Genomic DNA, 18,876 nt, shown 5'->3' with positions numbered 1-18,876 from the left:
ATTGCTTCTCCTCCACCTTCACAGAGTAGAATGGTCCAGGAATTTTTAACTAAGGCTTCCATTGCCACGGTTCTGTGTGTTTTAGTGCTAATTTTTATCTCGGCTCTTGCAGACCACAGAAGTAGCGTCGAGCCTGTTCAGAATTGGTGAGTAGGGCGCACAGTTGGGCGACTAATTACCGGGATAACTGAGAAGTGTTTCCTAGCGCACAGAAAGGACGCGTACACCGAGAAGAATATAGAAGGGACAAACGCTAGACATCAACTGAAACGCTAGATATGAACATGAAAAAGGAAACATGAAACCGTGGAAACGACAGACGGTCCAAAATCATGCTTCTGCGGGCATAACGTCACTATGCGGATTCCTACTTCAGATAACCCCGTTCTTTTTTGATAATGCGAGTCAAGGATTATACGCCTCGAGCGCGGCCTGTAGGGGCGCCACTGAAATCCCCCTAGCGGCTCGTTTCGAAAGCAGGCGCGGGAGTCCCCGGCCCGCTCCCGCCTGTCACCGTAGCTTTTGGGGCTCGTTCAAGACAGCGATTTACCGTTTGTTCGCGTTCGAAATACCAAATAACGTGGAGCAGGCACTCTGTTTGCAAGCCTGGTGTGTTCACGAGAGTATAAACGTTTATGACGCGATCTTAATGAGATCTATATGAGCCGGGCGTGTCACAGGCGGGCGTCCCGAAGCCAGCATTTGCATGCAGCTGATTGCAATTCCGCTAACCTGAAATTTAGTGGTAGTGTCTCCGTAAGCAGTGTTTCCTCCGAGTGTCATGTTGCGGCCATACACACTATGATGTAAATCGACTTTGTGCACTTACAAAATCCAGCGGAGCACTCATACCTGACAGCACGCAAGGTACGCCTGCCAATATCACATATCAGATATTGATCAAAACCATGAACAAGCCAATGCGGTATAAATTTCACAAACATTTTACCAAAGAAGTACGATGGATAAATGCAAAATTACACTCCGTAGTCAGCACACGACGACAAATTTAATGCTGGGTCGTCTTGTCCCGAGGTGAGCGCTCGCAAAGATTTATCTGTTATATTTATCCTCCACGAGAAGCGCAAAGATGGGCTTATAGAGTAATCCGCGTCCGTGACCAAACTCTTCTTCGAAACATCGTCATATGACACAGGTAGACTGCAGAATCTAGCATAAACCGAAATCAGAAACCCTTATCAGATACGACACTCTTCCAACGAGCCCGTGTGTACGAGATTTCGGCGCACGTTAAGGACCTCCAGGTGGTCAAAATTAATCCGGAGCCCTCCACTACGGCGTGCCTCATCGTCTCCGTTGCGTCGGCGCGTTAAACCCTGCAATAAATCAATCAACTCTTCCAACGACACCTCGTATCGCTTGTGAACTGCCTACCCTGTATTCTTCAAAAAATGCGTCCGCCGAGTGGTCAGCCGTTCTTTGAAGGCGAAAAACAAACGAAAAGTGAACACACAGCTTGTGTGTGTGATTACTAAAACGTTCATTCGTTGATTTCGCTCCGCATTTGTAAACAACGATAGTTGAGCGTCCTCCTCCTCATCCCCCCCCCCCCCCCCCCGCCAATGTCTAGCGAAATATCAGTGCATTTCGCATCTAGTTGGTCTGGTGAATACTACCTTGCTCAAACAAACGTCTTTAGCATTTCAGAAGCTGCACTCAGTTTTTTTTTAATTCCCGTACGACTATTCTATTTATTCCTGACTTGCAGACCATTCATTTTCCCGTGATTTCATTAACATATACTTTGGTTCTTACTATAAGGCATGAGTGGGCACATATCTGACAATGCACAGCCTTTGAGTGTGCTTAACATTTTCGCGTGGCTTATATTCCCATAAAAGGCACAAGTTTTTGTCAGCTATTGGGTTATCACATCCCCGAAACATATTTTTCTACGACGTGCATATTCGAAGCAAAGCCGCATTTGTTGTCTGCGCTGCAAAACGAACCAACCTCTTACAGTGCCAATATCAGGTCTAAACGAGGCGACAATAAACAGAATTCACTTGTGCTGACGTGTTCCAAGGTGACAGCGGTGATATGCTGCCGCCGTCGCCGACGCCCGCAAGAGCGGCCAAGAAACGCGCAGAACCGCCTCACCGGGTAGCTCTTGTTGGCGTTAGAGCGCTCTACCAAGACGCACCTGTTTTTTTTAAGTGCCCTAAACGTGCAGTTGGCTTACAGATGTCACCATAACAAGTTGTTTAGTGCGCGGAAAGGCAAAGAGAAGCGAAAGAGAACCAAAACACTGTATGACCACCTATCAGCCACGCAGCCCAAATCCCGCAAACGCCGCGGAGAATCGGCGGCAGGCGGCGCAGCGATCGCGAATCTCGAGGCGTATACAATGCGAGTTTTACATCTTTTCGCCACATTGTTAAGCTGGATGTCTAGAATACTTCTCTATCGGTTTGCGTCCGAAATTGCTTAAGGCGATTGTGTTTTCAAACTTTGGATCACCCTTACAGCGGCCGCAGTGATCTACCAAAAGTCAATGATTGCTTGTGCGGTTCAATGCGCCGACGCAACGCAGGCGATGAGTCGTAAGCGCCAAGGCAACGGCCGCTTCCTCAGGGAGTAGGGGCATTGCTGGGTGTGGAGAAAGGCTGGTGCGTTGCTCTTAGCTAGCAAGGGCATTTGCTGCTCAGGCGGACCCTCCGCGATAGAGCGCTGCATCCGTGCATGTCACGGTATGATGGCTACCGTACCATTTTGAGATAGCATGTGCTGGTGCTTCTCTGTTGCCGGCGTGGTGCACTGGGTGCATATTTCGGGGGAGAAAACAGCGCGCTAATGTTACGCCTGATACCGTAGGCGATGGCTCTTACTTTGTCGGTGGGTGTTGGATGTGAATCTACAGCCCTAGTCTGAAGAGACGGAACTGCTGGTTGCTCGGGTGCCTCATCTTGCCCGGTGCTGGGATATATGGCCGCACAGTAATGAGACCTTGAACAGCAAAGCTGTGTAAACTCTTCATTGCGCCGTCCATGACCCAAAACAGTAGCGCCTGGCGTCGTCCAGGCTTGCGCGTGAGCGTTGCTAAGGCGTTGGATTTGGCCTTCTGCCGACGGGCGGCATATATATGCACAGGGTAAATGGCGCTGAGGGAATTATATAGCAGCCTTCGAGTTTAGCTTTGCTAGGCGACAACAGCTCTGTTATGACATCACACTTGCCCGGGTGTACAAGCTAACTTTGATTTTTTTGTTGGCCACCATAAAAATAGGTGGAAGCCTAGCCTTATAAGCTTCGCTCGAAGAGAAGTCGCTTCAACGTGTTCCAGGTCACGGGAAAATAAGGGTGCAGACAGAGGGCATACGAGCAGTGCGAACTCGGATGGACTGAATCAAGTCGAGCAAATTTGAATTTACAGTCATGGTAAGGCGGGGGAGTGGAAATGGGAACAGATTCAGGGTTCGGAGGAAAGAGAGGAATGCGTGTTCGTCCTATGTGTGGGAGAAGAGTATCTTACTTCTTTGACATTTGTAGTTAAGCAAGCAGATACGCAGACAATTCTTAGCATTAGCCAAACTATTTTTGCTCAGAATCTGCATTTGGCTAGAATCTTGCAGATCACCTTCGCTTGCGTAGCAAACAATTTTTAGCGACCAGTATTGATCAGCATAGGTATAAAGGGCCTTGGCACTTGGAGTCAAAACGGATGATACATTGCTCATAGTTATACCCTGCCAATTCCCGACGCCTTTTCCCCAAGTTATATTAGTTCTGGAACGGGAACTTTATACACACGAAACCTTTCGCGACCACAAGATCTGGTACTATAGTGCGTACTTGTTAACATTGCTGAGAAAAACAACACCGGGTCTATTTGAGGCAAAAAATCAATGCATAACTAACAATGGTAGTCATTAAAAATTAGTGAAATGGTAATTAAAAATAGATTTCTGCTTAATTTTGCAGTACTAAAGAAAACCTACACTTTAAACATTTCTTTTACCCAAAAATACACAAGGGACATGCGCCCGAGCGTAGGTGTTACGGCGGCTTTCCTAGTCGAACCCTAACAACATTTAGGGGGTCCAGCACTACAACACAGAAAAATTGATCTCACTTGCATACCTAAAGCGTGTTTATTGTGGCAGAAGCTAAATTGGAGGTGAACAGAGCGAGGAGTTGGCGGGAAAAAAAATAACAAAGGCGTTCACGGGACAGAGACAGCAGAAGACTGCCGTGTTTCGACGATATTTGCACAGAAGTGAGCAGACACGCTATGCATGTCGTTTGATCGGAGCAAGCATAACTGGAAATGAAGGAGGGTCGTCACTGAAATCGTCTGTCTTGAAAACAATGCACGCCTAGGTGCGCCTCATACTCGAAAACCTACATCATAGCTAAACCTATACTGTCTTGCATCTTTACAGAGCGGAAGGGCTCTGAATGTTGTATGTTAAGAAGTAATTTGCTGCATTGCTTCAATGCATTGTTTGCAACGGATTTTTAGTTTTGTGCTTTATAGTTTCTTGGGTGCAGGCGCAGGCTTTCAACACATTCAGTTGCCATTCTGCACAGTTCAGAAAATGGAAACACGCGTCTTGATTTGAGAGTACGATAAAAGCCAATCTGCTGGCAAGGTATTTTGAGCATATTCATAAAAACGTGAACAAAAAGGGAAAATTCGCTGAGCAGCTGATGGATGAGGTTTTTTTGGCCGTACCAATAATAGTCTGGCGTTGGTGTTTTACGTGGTGAGAAAGAGAGCCAAGACACAGTTTCGAAACAGTGAAGCTCTCATCTAACGCGTTGATTTGTGCACACATATGCGTATCATTTACACAGACGTCCTTAGGAAAGCGTTCTGCAGTATCAAAGAAACGTGGCAGCGTGAACATATGGATATGTACTACAAAGTAAATATTCCACATGGTTGATAGTGCCAGGTATAAAAGTACTCACGGTCGAGTTTTCCGGCACGAAAGTCCTCGATTTCCTTGAAATGCGGAAGCACGTCGTGGTAAGCCCAGCCATTCGCTCCGTAATCCTTGGCCCAGCGGTCGTAATCGTGGCGGTTTCCACGCGAGTAGAGCATGTAGTTTAGCACACTGGAACCTCCAAGCACTTTCCCACGTGGCAAAGGGGATCGCTGCGCATTAAATGACAGTAATAGCTTGAATTCAACGATTCAAGCATTGTGCCGGATTCACAACAAACCCTGTATAGATGGAAAATACTCTCGAAAGTATAGTCAATGAAAATTGACAGAAAAAAAGGTACTGTAGTTGGCATCAGGCGTAAACAAATTATGCTCATTTGCAAGTGCTCTTGTCTTGTAGCAACAAAAGTGTTTGCTATAAGCGATGAGCAGTGACTAAAGTTGTTTTTAAGCAAAGCTTCCTAATCTAGGTACAAACCCAGGAAACGAATGGAAACGTCTTCCTGGCCTTGAAGTTCATCCAAGGGCAAGGCTGCGCCTGTGCGGTTTCTCAGCGCCAACGCAGGCGCCAACAAACTCTCTTTGGCCGCAGCCCGAACTAATTGACGCTCCAGCACAAGGAACAGTCACCGCACTACGGTCGATGACTGAAGAAATGTTGAATACAGGGCTCGGAGCTAGAGATGCGTGCCCAGCACGCGCTCGACGCCACGGGAGAGGAACAGCGTAGTGAGCATTACCACGAGAAGGGACAACAAAGCAACGCCTCGTGGCCTTCCAAGGGTGGTGTGCTCGTTTGGCGGCGCAGAGAAATACATTGGGAAGCAGCTTGTGACGAAGGGATTTGGAACAGTGCGAAATTCAAGCGTTGCATCACGTCAATTCCAACTTATGTGCAGGACTCGTCAATTTTACTCGGGGTACAAACCCAGCAAAACGCCTAGTGTTATACCTCTGAACGTCAAGCAACCGCCATTTACGATTAAAATCAAGTAAGCGCCGCCTACGCCTACGTGGCACCGAAGGAAGCACCACCGACCGAAAAACACTAAAAAGCATATCCATTTTGTCCATCACCACTTCGAGAACACAGACGAAAAATCTTGCAGAGTACAACTACACCATGAACAAGGTAGAGACATATTCTACACAACTACCAGCACCATTTTCCTAAGTTCCGACAATACAGAAAGAATGATAGATTATCCAAAACGACTTTTAGGGATGGGTAGCGTAAGTGCGGAGTTTATAGCGTAGCAACTCTTCATAGAATTTATGATACTGAAGTAAGACAATACGCTGGAACCGAACAAAATCCCGTCGGCAATGCTCTTGAACCTATCACATAATAAGAAATATGGCATACATACTGAATCATGGAAAGCATACAAGTGACGCATACTACACAACCCTATAGGGAACTTGGAAAGTTTATAGGAGGACACGATGCCAGCGGGCCTTGAGGTCAGTGGGTAAAAGCAAAACTTACGAGCTGCAGCGACAGCTTTAAAAAAATGAACTACACTTTCGCCACAAGTCCCTCCAACAGAAACTGCACATACTCAGCTCGTAAGTGTTCACTGTAGCTGCGGAGGAGAAACAAACAGGAACACGCTTGTGAAAAATAATATTTACCACTTACCATTGGAACTCCTCTTCTCAACAATATCAGCGACGATAATCGGACAAACACAGACAGACTCAAATCGGTAAGGAATATATCTGCACCACATAAAGCAACACCTACGCAGACCAAGGCACAAATTATGTGGGGATAATTTAACAGTCAAACACGCATACCTGACACGCACATGCAAACCTTCGTAACGTTATCTAGGGACATCTGGTTCATCGTACTGCCCCGGCTTGAGGTGCAATGACGGCCTCATAAATCACGTGGTTTAATTTTGAGGGACAATAGAAATGACATTGTGAGGAAATGATTCTCTTTTTTTTACAAAATCTACCCGTGTAACGTCTGGCAACCAGCTTAATTTAACACTGACAAGTTCGAAGGAACAGGCAACGCACAGCGACCTCACTAAAGCATGACATTTTTCTCAACTGACAACTCTATTATCGTAATGTAGGCTGTTACAGCCACCATTTCCCGAGCTGGGGACTCACCTGTTCCCTAAATGAGAGGCAGGCATTCCTCTGGGGTACAGACCAGTAGGCCCAGTCGTCGATACTACCAAGGTTGTACGGTGCCAAAAGGGGAATCTGCCGCGAGGCCGTCTCCAGTCCCCCAGCTTCCAGGAGCAGCACGCTCACCCTGGGGTCGGCTGACAGGCGGTTCGCGATCACGCTGCCAGCGGAGCCGCCACCCACTGGAGCGGGAAGAAAAGCGTGTGGATGATAAACCGAAGAGCAGCCTTTAAGTTGGTGTGCATTTGTTGCTGCGATATCCCCAAGAAGCTCTACTTTCGGGTGAAGATTGGATCCTGCTGAGCGTAGATATAAATTTTCCCGTTGCTGCTGTACATCACAGGGCACCACATGGTTAATTTTGGGTTACAGAGGCGTAAGAAGGGCTTTTAGGAACTTCGAAACGCTTATATTGGAACAAACAGCCACATGAAGAACATGGAGTATCGGCATGCAAAAGTAGTAAATCTGCCCAAAGATCCGCTTTTAAACGAAGTTCAGCTATAAAGCGCTTCTATAACTAACAGGCAGGGGTCACATTCACTCAGAATAATATAGTGCCTTTTTGGACCCATTCACTAAGCCATATCCGCAGTCCACTGGGATCAGCAACATTTCTATGTCTCTGCTGCGCGATGAAGCAGCATCTGCGCGTCAGGCTTCAATAGGGTTTTCGACGCCCAAGCAAATACCCATTTGTGAAATTGGTGGTGCTATTGTTGGAACCACTCCACTGAAAGAGGGGTGACATATCCCGTGCCAATAAAGGCACTGTGATGCGCGCGGTGGACCGGATGAATAAAAAAGAGGAGCTACATGCCATGCCCAAAGTCATATCGGGATTGCACAAAAACAAAACTCACTTAGGCCCTGCAAGGTGCCTCCCTCCAGCCCTCCCGAAAGAAGTTCACGTGTTTAGGGAACAATGCACAATACATTCCTCCGTAGATACCTGGACAGCCAGCTGCCGATCACGCGCACACTGCCGGTCAGGAAAAAAGTAAACGCACCCGAACCTGCTTCCACCGGGGTCTCCCGTAGAAGCCCAAGGAAATTTCTGAAGGCTTATTCGCGTCATGTCGTACCACCAGTTTTTTGAACGCTTAAACTCGGTCTACCAGACAGATACTTCAACAAGGCCGAGGCACGAGAGGCAAAGAATGTATGGAGAAGATAAGGAAAACGAAGAGAGAAATGCGATGAGGCGCAAGCACAATGTAGCAGTAAACAAGTATTTTATGATTGTCGTTGCAGTCAGCATAATGACGTATCTGAGCAACTTACTAGACCCCTACAGACTGCTCTTCATCGGGATGGAGCTAGATTGCAGCCCAATCCCCTTTGGGTGAACCATTGAACATTGAAAGCGGATAAACCGGAAACACATGAAAAGGGAAGGGTTCTGAAGATAACTGCATGGCAGTTAAAAAGAGTTGAGAGAAGGGCCAAGAAAACATGTGCTCCATGACTAAAACAGGGTTAAACATATGTTAAAATCATCGCCTTCACAGCTGTTCTCGCGCCCATGATTCGCACTGCTCTAGAGTTTGGGAGGCTCTGTAGGGTGGAACTGCGATTCGCCCTCACCGACAATGTAGTCATACTCGTTCCGCAGGTCACCAAGATCCAAGTCCATGGGCGAAGGCAGGTCCGTGAATGGAACGTGCACCAGCAGGTTTACCAGTGCCATGAGGAGACCGATGGCATTTTGCGATGCCGGTCCTCGAACCCATAGCGCCCGCCATAGCATGTCGACGTAGTTGCTCATGATTGAGCTCACTCGTACTCGGTTAGCTCCAAAACTGAGGTGATGGCAATGTGAAAACGAGGGCCCCGCACTATTTTATTGCGAATAAAAAAAGCACGCTGACGCACACCGTAGCAGGGTCCCTCAGCGCTGCAGCTGTACGTGTCGCGAGAGTGCGCCTATTACACAGACTCCCCTTCTTCCGGTCTTTCCCCCGAGCAAATAATGAATGATAATCCGGAAGACTGTGCGTGTTCAAAAAAGAAGCACGTCTACGTGCGTAAAACAACGTCGTTTAGTTCAGGAGTACGAATGCCAAAATCTAACGTGTTTTTCCAAACTTCCCTCCTTCCGGTGTTGAATAAATAAACTCGGCTTTAAAAGTATTTTACTGCTGACGTTGCTGATGTAGAACTACCGCAGTATCTTTTAGTCCTGTGTAAACTGATCGAATAATTATTTGCTCTTCCTAATTGGTGAACAAATATCTTTGAGGATTCTTCGGAAATGACTGAAGTAACGAGAGTAACCTTGTGAAAATGTTTTTTCTAATCTTTGTGGCATTTGACTCATCCGAAGTTATACAATCGTGCTTGCGTCAGAAATGCTTATCACGCAAATCTCAGGAATTCTACAAGTTCAGCCATTGACGAGATGAACTGAGTGTTACATTGCATGAAAAGTCTCTTCAGTAATACGGAATGTTCTGTAATACGGAAGAGATATTATGAATTTCATAAGTTTAACCATGGACGATACTAAGAATACTAACTGCGTTTTACGTGGCTTCAAAAGCCTTTTAAATAATTCCCGAATGTTTGAGCATTGCCTATCACGCAGTTCTCAGGAGTTCATCGACCAGATTTAGGGGAAATCCCCAAGGTGGAGTAAGTTCCTGCACAGGAAAGTTTGACATCCACGTGAATGCAGCCGTGTTGCTACAAAGGAAAGCTTCAAGTGGATGCTGCATTCAGGTGGATGTCAAACTTTCCTGTGCAGTTCTATGGAATTCTACAAGAGTAACCATTAACGACAGTAAACGAGTTGTACGTTAGATTTTAACCCCCACTCCTGCCAACGTTCAATTTTCAGGGTGGTGGTTTATGCGACATGTACTTCGGGATGCTTATGTCAATAGGGGAATGTTCTTCACGGTGTTTTATTTACACACATTTCCAGTCTGTTGTGTTTGTATGCTTCCAGTAAGAAGTGTAAAGGGCGGGAAAATTTTTGTCTGCCAGTGCCTGCTCTACTTTTGATACCTTTGTAACGAAAAGTTCCCTGTTACACAGATATTCTTCTTAAAATAGATTTACTATATCATGTGACTGTGTACATTTTGTTGTTTTAAATTAACATGCTATGCATATGTGCCGTCGAGACTCGAGGCTGGCATTCCTTCCCCTGGCGCCGTCAAGGGGCGTCTAGCAGCTTTGATACCACGGTGGTGTTCAACATTGTAATATTGAAAATAAATTTGATATGATTTGATTTGACATGCCTTTTAATGTCTTTTCTGTAATTCACGAATATTTGAGTGCGTAGGATTTACTAATAGATCTTTGTACTTTTCAAATTTACAATAAAAATTTCCCCGCATTTCTCCGAGGGGAAGAATGTGAAAGTGCGAATGCACGAGTTGAATTTGCGCGGTTCGGTAATGTTCGCGAAAGAGAGATCACACACACACACACACAACTACAAAGAAAGACAGATGCATTTATTCACAGACACCTATTTGTGTTGTCGTTGTACTTGATTGCTAGAGCGGATCTCAGCTTTGCAATTTCGTGTCAGTACTCCTTTAAGCGGGTGCATTAGCCCTTCTCACGCCCGATTCCTGGCCAATCCCCCACGTGGGTATGTGCCATGTCAGCGGCCAGGCAGCGCGCGCCCATCTCCCCCCGTTGCCAAGGAAGACGAGGAAATTCCTGGCCAATCCCCCACGTGGGTATGTGCCATGTCAGCGGCCAGGCAGCGCGCGCCCATCTCCCCCTGTTGCCAAGGAAGACGAGGAGCGCGCGCACCCGCAGCTGTTGCTATGCGGACGGCGGCGGAATGCGGGCGGCGGCGGACGCTTCAGGCTCGCTTAAGAAGTGCATTCGCACTTAAAACCAATGAAAATAAATACCAGGAAATAAAGCAGATTTATGCGTTAGGGCCTGCGTTAGAAGTAGAAATACCAGCTGTGTCGTCACAGGATTTAGCCGACAACAAGCTGCAGCAGGATGGCAAACTGGGAAAGTTGGTTGATATCCGGAATCGAACTTAAAACAGCGCAAGAGGAAATGGACGACAGCGGGACAGGAAAGAGCGCTCGTCTCGTGTTTACTGCTCATCTGCCGCCAATTTCTGGATTTCACCCTTCACACCCTCCCACTACCCCTCTATGTTCCTGAGCCTCTTCCCTGAAAAACGAAATCCCCGTATGTTTTGGAAATGACACTGATACAACCGGTGCAGTAAACATTTCATGGCTAACCAGATACAGGTCCTTCGTGTATTTGCACGCGGGCCTCCATCTCTTTTCCGAAAATTTGCTTCTATGATTAGCAGGCCAGACCATTGCAGTATCTTAGTTACTTCTTCTTGTGTAACAAGGACAAAGAACTATAAGTTAGCACACAAAACTATAAAATGGATAATGTCAATTCCACATTTACTGAGGTAAATGGATTCCTCATCCAAACGCAGCAGATGTAACTCACGAATTTCCTGAACAACACACCCGTGGACAGAAACTGACAAACACTGCTCACAGGACCCGTTCCATGTTATCTACCGAGGATTAAGGTCCCCATAAAGACTCCTGATCTAACCACCGAAGCGAACGGGTTGAACAAAAAATTCCTATCGTACTCGACAATCATATCACACGACACATATTATCAACATGTGTTTTCCTAGTCTTTCTACGTGCTGCCATGTTTTGTTACACCCAGTTAATTGGTTATCAGGTACACACGCCTTTAACGTGTTTTCCCTGATAAAAGGCGCGGTTCAAGTATTGCAGAACTGCCAGTGTATTAAAAAATGAGAATACGCACTGCTCACGGACTAATCTCATGCAGAAAGCAGTAAGTTACTCCAGTAGTCACACATAATATCTCCCGCTGCTTTAGGTGCATAACGACGTTCAGGTGGTCCTGAAAGGCCTTTTGAGCACACCAATGAACTAGCGCAATCGTTCAGTTGGGTAGTCAACGTCATTCGTGCTAAGTACAACTTTTTTACGTGCAGCGGAAAGCTCAAAATTTCGTTGCCAGGTTCGTTGCCGTGTTGTCATCTTTTCCTGAATGTTTTTTCCCTCCGCCATCTCCCCGCAGGTACGTTATCGATTCTCCCGTGTGCGCCACGCAGCGGAAAAATTGCAAGCGCGCGGCTTTTTCTCGCTCTTCCGGCGAAGAGAAGCGTCGTCTGCTCAGCAGCGTCGACGGCTCTCGGCAGCATTTCTGGTTAATTAGTGCGTCCTGCAGCATGCTTACACGATATCGTGGTTGTCCATACTAATCGTTTTCACTATATTGCCACGCTTCTCATTCAGGCGCGTTGGCTAGGCTGACACGACGACGAAACGAGGGCGACGCCTACTTCCGAGTTGACAGAGCGCCTTGTCGCACGATGGCGGCTGCGACACGAACACGTCGGCCGATAGAAACTCGCGTGGTGAGACTGGCTCGCCGACTGAAGACGACGACTATACCGATCGGCCGAACGGTCGTCGTGCCATCATGGATTCAGTTTAGTTTTGAAACAGAATTGTTGAGCAATTAGCGAAGTAATAACCTAGCGCGGTGAACACCCGAGCTTCCACAAGCAATAACCCCGTCAGGAAACGGCAAAAGGTAAAGTATGCAACGCAGCTGGCTAAGCGACCCGCCTGAGCTTCTAATCCGTTGTTTCCGCGCGGATGTTGCTATCGCGCGGGAACTTTATCGCACGTGAAAGGTTAGGGTACTTACTGCAGGTGGTTATCCGACCAATTACGACTTTGGCTGCACCTGGCCTCAGCCACGAGTACTCTAGACAGGTGCCGGAAAGCGTGTATTTATTTCACGCTAGGTTGGGGTGAGAGAAGAGAGTGTGAGCTATAAGTAATCGCCAGGCGGCATCAGATCAAGGCACCGCCTGAGCGACGCCTAGCCCAGCGTTTATACGCCGGCCGCAGAGCAAGAATAAAAAAGAGAAATAGGAGGGAAAACTGAGCTTCCTGGGGCAGCCTGATAACGTCACAAGCACTTGGCGAACGTCAAGTTTCCGGCATCTGGCGGCAAGCGAAGGAAGTGCGTGGTCATCGCCACAGCCGGCGCGCGTTCTGTTCGCGCTCGCCCAGTCCAACCCGGCCCCGGCATCGCGTCCGCATTTCGCCGGACCGCCGAAACATTCCGTGGCCGAAGCGAGAGTGTGTGCGCTCTTCTGCGCTTCCGTTGGCTGAAGAAACCGCCTTCGCGATTAATTTTCTGTCAAATTTAAACCGGCCGGTACGAGCGAATAAAAGGGGCATTTTCTTTTAATGCGTAAGCACCCTTGCGCGAGAACCAAGCCCAAAATACAAACCTGTAAACGCCAAAAAATTCCCCCGCATTTCCCCGAGGGGGAGAATGTGAAAGTGCGAATGCACGGTTGTCGGCCCGCTTGCGGCGCTTGCGCTCGGCCCCCGCAGCCCACCGCCTCGCCGCCTTCTCTTCCATCTCTTCCATCGGGTTTGTAGTATCACGTGTACACCACGCAGTTATCAAGCCGCTATAACGCCGCTGAGTCGCCAACGCACGCCGCTGACGACGTAGTTTGAATGCGTTAAAGATATAAGGCGCGTCACTAACGCTGATATCAGCGTCGCCTCCGTGGCTTGGTCGGTAGAGCGTCGCGCTGCGGCCGCAAAGTCCTCGGATCGAAACCTGGCGCCGGATGCTGTTTCTTTCTTAAATATAGAGGAGCACTGCGGACGCCAACGCCGCCGCCGCCGCCGCCGGCGGTGGATGGTTTGGGGTCGCTTATAAAGTGCATTACTTAAAAAAGTAAAACCTGTAAACGAACGCCTTTATCTTGCGTGCGATGCGCTCGAAGCGAGTTGAGTGCACCGGCCCCTGTATGACGCGCGCACGCGCGCCCGCGTTCCGCCCGAACGCGCGTTCCGTCCCCGCGTCGCGCAGCAGCTCGAACGGGTAGCGATTCACGTCTTGTGGCGAATGCTGCAAACAACGGAATTGCTTTTAATACATTCAACCAGGTGCCGCTGCGAAACCGTTCGCCACCGCAGCTGCGGAGCTCCGTAGGTCGCCGTAGTTATCATTGTGACATTATCTGGTAGCTCGATCGCGCCGGCCGCAATGGGCGTTTCCTCTCCTATATATTTTTGCTCCGTGACGTCGGCCTATCAATGCAGCCGTTGTTGCTCGATATTTGAAATCGAATAACAAGCTTATAATAATATTTCGGGGCAGGGTTAAAGCGCCCTAAAATGCGATTCATGCTATGTGCTGATTATTGAGGTGAAGCAACCGGTCCTGGGCAGCCCGCTCTAAGGATGCGCGACTGCGGCGTGGCGAACCTTTCAGTGCGTTATCTCGCTCCACTTCTGCGCTGGTGGCTACTGGGAGCAATCAAATTCAAGTGCTTGATTTTATTCTACTTTTAATTTATGAATCTGTATTTTACTACAAAATTTTTTTAAATGCAGAGCATTTCAGTAACTCACGATGTCACCCGCGTTGACGTCCGTAGGCCGCACTGTCGATGTCCCTACTATATAAAAAAATAAAATACTATCCGGAACCAGGTTTTGATCCCTCGACCCTGCGGGCGGAACGCAATGTACAGTCGCCAGCAAAAGTTTGCGGGATGTGCTGCGCGTGGCGGAGCGGCGCAAAACTGCATTGCTGCGCCATCTGCAGCCAGCAAGCACCGGGTCGAGGCTCAAGGAACTGGCGTGTTAGGCACGCTTTGCGCATGCCTGTCCTTTATTTGTTACCGGGCATCTCTGATCGCTCGCTTGCCCGTGACATGCTTTCGATATTTGCGGCAGCCGCGGTGGCGCCGCGTGACCATCGCCGTCGTTGTGCTATCGCTGCAGGTGCTACAAAATACGCAGCCCGCGGCCGCCGTTTGCGCGGCGCGCAACGTGGAATAAATCTTAGGCTATGTTCAGGCTATCGACGCAAAAGCCATATCATGATCCATGGGCGTAAAAAGACGGCATATCACGCTGTTCGGTGGATTGAGACATGAAATGACGTCATTCTTTAAAGTTAGTTACGACAGTTGCGGACAGTCTGAACCCGGCCTTATCTTTCAAGAGGCAGTGGTGGTTGAATAGGAAATACTTTTATTTTATTTTTAACCTAAGCACCGATAAACTGTCAGCTGACGCACAATTGCCGTTGTAGTCGTCTCAGGGGCTAATTATCACAAAATTTTATTTGGGGTAGTTCCAACAAAACAAGAGTTACAGCCGTTTTCTGAACTGTACGTCCTCCTTAGTCTGTCATGTATTTAATGCCGCATCGTTTACGGCTTCCCTAAAAACTAATTATGGCAAGTAAATGTGATTCAGCGTAATGCTAACGGTCGTCCTCGCGGCCATTTCCAGTATGATGTTTACATGAGACCTACATTACATGGAGAGCTAGATCTTTCCCCAGAAACTTTGCTTTGCCGCAAGATTAAATTTGGCGACGCGACTTTTTTCTAAGCACCACATCGAGGTACGCAGTTTCCAACCGGTAGCCTTTATTAGTTCCTGTAAAATAAATTTAGTCGTGAACCATTACATCACTTGGAAGATAAGATTTATTGATGCTGCGCGCCACGCAAACGGCAGCCGCGGGCTGCGCATTTTGTAGCACCAGTGATAGCAGAACGACAGCGATGGTCACGTGGCGCCAACGCGGCTGCCGCGAATATCGAAAGCATGTCACGGGCAAGCGAATGAACACAGATGCCCGGTAACAAATAAAGGACAGGCATGCGCAAAGCGCGCCTAGCCCGCCAGTTCCTTGAGCCTCGACGCGGCGCTCGCTGGCTGCAGATGGCGCAACAATGCAGTTTTGCGCCGCTCGGCCACGCGCCGCACATCCCGCAAACTTTTGCTGGCGACTGCACATGGTGCTCTACCCACTGCGCCAAAAAGCCGACACAGAATGGGACGCTACTAACGTGCCTTATATCGTTGACTCATTCAAATTACTGCTGACGAGCGCTCTCTCGTCAGCAGTTGTCACAAGTGCAACAACATTAACGTAACGCAAAGTACTTAACGTCGTGCGCCCCCGGAAATGCTCTGCATTTGATCGTGCCCCTCGCGAGGGGGATGTTTATACAGGAACTCCTACTTCTAGCGGAATCCTGGCGCCCTATTTTTTTCAAGCGTTCATGTGAGTTTTTTTTTTTTTTTTTTTTAATTTTGGAGTAGTTTCTGCCCTCGTTGGCAGACAGGGTAATCTTGTGACTATGGCCGACTGGCAAAAAAAAAAAAAAGAAAGCGGGTTATGGAAGCGCGCCACATTCAACATAGTTGCTGCCCGAATTACGTTATTGAAACCCTCCGCTTTTCGACACAAAATTTCCTCGGCGCGGTCTAGTCTGCTAACGTACATTTAAGGCGAAAGCCTGGCGATAGAGTTAGCAACGTCTTTTCTGATACATTGTACTTGCGCCTTTTTCCTAGCTTTCGTTTCTTTGCCTTTGGCGCGGATTGCTTTAAACGGCTTCGTTTCTGCTATTACGTGTTTGCGCCAGTTTCTTCTCTTTCATTTGTTCGTCTTAGTAGTGTCCAAGCAGACTGGAACGCGCCACAGCCTCCCTATAGAATCGGGGTTTTGCGAGAGTGGTGTGCACCTGTCCTACTCCCGTGGCATCACGTTCAGGCTTCACGCGGCACGCGCTATTCTACAACTGTTACTTTTCAAATTCACAGTGTTATGCATTCTGAGAACCGGGCACGTTAGTTCCTCAATGCTCCCAATTGCGGGCCAATCCGCCTAGGGGCCATGTGTTACGAAGAAATAAAAGCAACACGGAGAACAACTTTTCAGATTTGCTTGCTTTATTTCATTTTGCTCTTCACCACTCTCGTTCGAAGAAGTCTTTTTTTATAGAGTTCGATCCCCTCCCAACCCTCTCTTCCTTCGCGCCCTTTCCACTCCCGCTTACCCTCCGGCGTCACGCGGTTACTTTAGTTCTTAGCGCTCCCCTTTACTCGCTTCCCGTGCTCTTCCTCTGCCATACAACAATGACGCTGGACAAAACCCATTTAAATGTGTAAAGATCGCCTCTGACAATAGGCACGCGCCATTGATTGTATTTTAGCGAGGATAATAAACAGATGCAACAGGCGATCAAGTTGTTGGGCTATGCGCCGTACCAGCATGAGCCATGTGGAAGAGGAAGGTGGGACTATGTACAATCCAGACGCGGGGATATGCGGCAAAGACGTGTCAGGGGAAGAAGATGTACCCCATAAGGTGCGTGCGCGAGAAACGAGCTGGGTTATCTCAACTTTCGGACCTGCGTTCCTGTCGGCTTCACCCTTGCGGATGAACCACCTCAACCGGCTATCAGTGCGTCGACTGTCTTCTTTAGAGTATAAGTAATACCAGAGTCTTTCAATGCTTTACATTGAAAGACTCTGGTATTACGTATAAGCTATCCTGCCATTAACGTTTCCGAAACCCCTCGAGGGAGACTGTCTGTCGCGCTGATGATAAATAAAACGCACAGTCATGCGACCCCTAGTTTGAAACTGTTTTTCAAGCAGACGATAACTGAAGCGCACACTCCGGCTGCAGACGCATAGACGCGCGGTAGGAACCTGCGGAAACCATGTCCGCCAAACCACCTAAAAGACAGGTGAGGTCTCTGAAACACGCCAACACGGATCATATTCCGCACAAATCGGCTGACGGTCGACTGGTGGCGGTCGATGGTGCGGTCGCTACCAACGCTTCTGTAGAAGCTGCCCGTCGCGAAAACCGTAGTGCACACTATACTTGCTCCTCGACGTTCATGGAGTGAAAGCTGCTCTAAGTCGTTGCAAACGGGGGTCTGTCGCCTGACGACTGACATCCAATGCACAGCAGTTTTCGAGAGATAAAAGCGAGCTCGAAATTCCTCCTTGGTTTAAAAGACCGGGGGGGGGGGGGGTAGAAATATGCCTGCTATGGCGACTATAAAAACGAGCCACGCCTCAGCAGCGGCCCCCACGGGCGTCCCGAGTTCAACCTGGCCATGCAAAACCATGCCCGAGTTTCCTCCGAGTTCTAGTGTTAGTGAAACACAACGAGACCATTCGTGGGCGCGGCGTAACAACCGAAGGCACACCCACCCATGGCGTCCACTTTGTGTGGGCGTAACATCGTAGCCACGAAGACTTCATTAGAAGCCCGCTAGCAGCGACAACAACTTAGCGCAAAACAAAAAATTAGCGCCAATCCACCCTGTGAATGTGGTTGGAAAGCAAAGCTGTAAATTGCACCCACAACGATTACCCATGCGACTTCACTTAAATTCCCTCACGTCGCTCTACAAATAGTGAAACTAGAGAGGAGTGAAATGCACTAAACGATATCCTCTATTACTTGAAAGAAATATACTTGGTAAAGTTAAATTAATGCATGATGCATGAACGGTGGTTGGTTGAGTTGTATTGGTGTAGAACTGTTTTTTTATATAAAATTAAAGCTCAAACCCGGTGTTAGACGATCTCACTTCTCCGTCTTTGCCGTCGCGGATGGAGGTGCAAGATCGGCGGCAGAGACAGAGAAGGAGCAGGAGGAGCAGGAGGGGGAGGAGGAAATACTTCTATTAAGATTTCTGAACGGCCCAGAGTGCGTCCCAGGGTAGTGGTTCCTTCGTCACTGTAGCCCATACTCAGTCCGCGCTGACGGTGGTCTGTCCACCAGCTGAAGCTGGGTAGGCAGAGAGGGGCTGGACACCAGCATCTCCCATTGCTCTTGTTCGGTAGTTGACGGAAAGAGAGGAGGGTGCTCAGGGCTAAAGTCACACACCCCGACATTGTGGCAGAGTGTTTCTACGTCTGAGCAAAATTTACATTCAACGTCGGAGCGATTCG

The 18,876-nt window shown here is 48.2% G+C and overlaps 1 protein-coding gene across 1 annotated transcript in view; it reads right to left on the bottom strand.

Annotated features, from left to right (window-relative positions):
- The window catches only part of LOC144167387 (glucose dehydrogenase [FAD, quinone]-like), a 46,265-nt gene extending 37,401 nt beyond the window's left edge, over positions 1 to 8,864 (bottom strand). The window contains exons 1-3 of the mRNA XM_077696663.1: positions 8,648 to 8,864; positions 7,040 to 7,242; positions 4,936 to 5,122 (exon numbers count right to left, since the gene is read on the bottom strand). Coding sequence (XP_077552789.1) covers positions 4,936 to 5,122; positions 7,040 to 7,242; positions 8,648 to 8,828 — 571 coding nt within the window. The 5' untranslated portion in view covers positions 8,829 to 8,864. The remainder of the gene's footprint in view (positions 1 to 4,935; positions 5,123 to 7,039; positions 7,243 to 8,647) is intronic.
- Between the last annotated feature and the right edge of the window lie 10,012 nt (positions 8,865 to 18,876).

Source organism: Haemaphysalis longicornis, unplaced genomic scaffold, assembly GCF_048455015.1.
Source record: "Haemaphysalis longicornis isolate Haplotype H1 unplaced genomic scaffold, Haemaphysalis longicornis Haplotype H1 scaffold_2, whole genome shotgun sequence".
NCBI classification, from domain to species: Eukaryota; Metazoa; Arthropoda; class Arachnida; order Ixodida; family Ixodidae; genus Haemaphysalis; species Haemaphysalis longicornis.
This window is presented reverse-complemented; position numbering and strand designations above follow the sequence as displayed.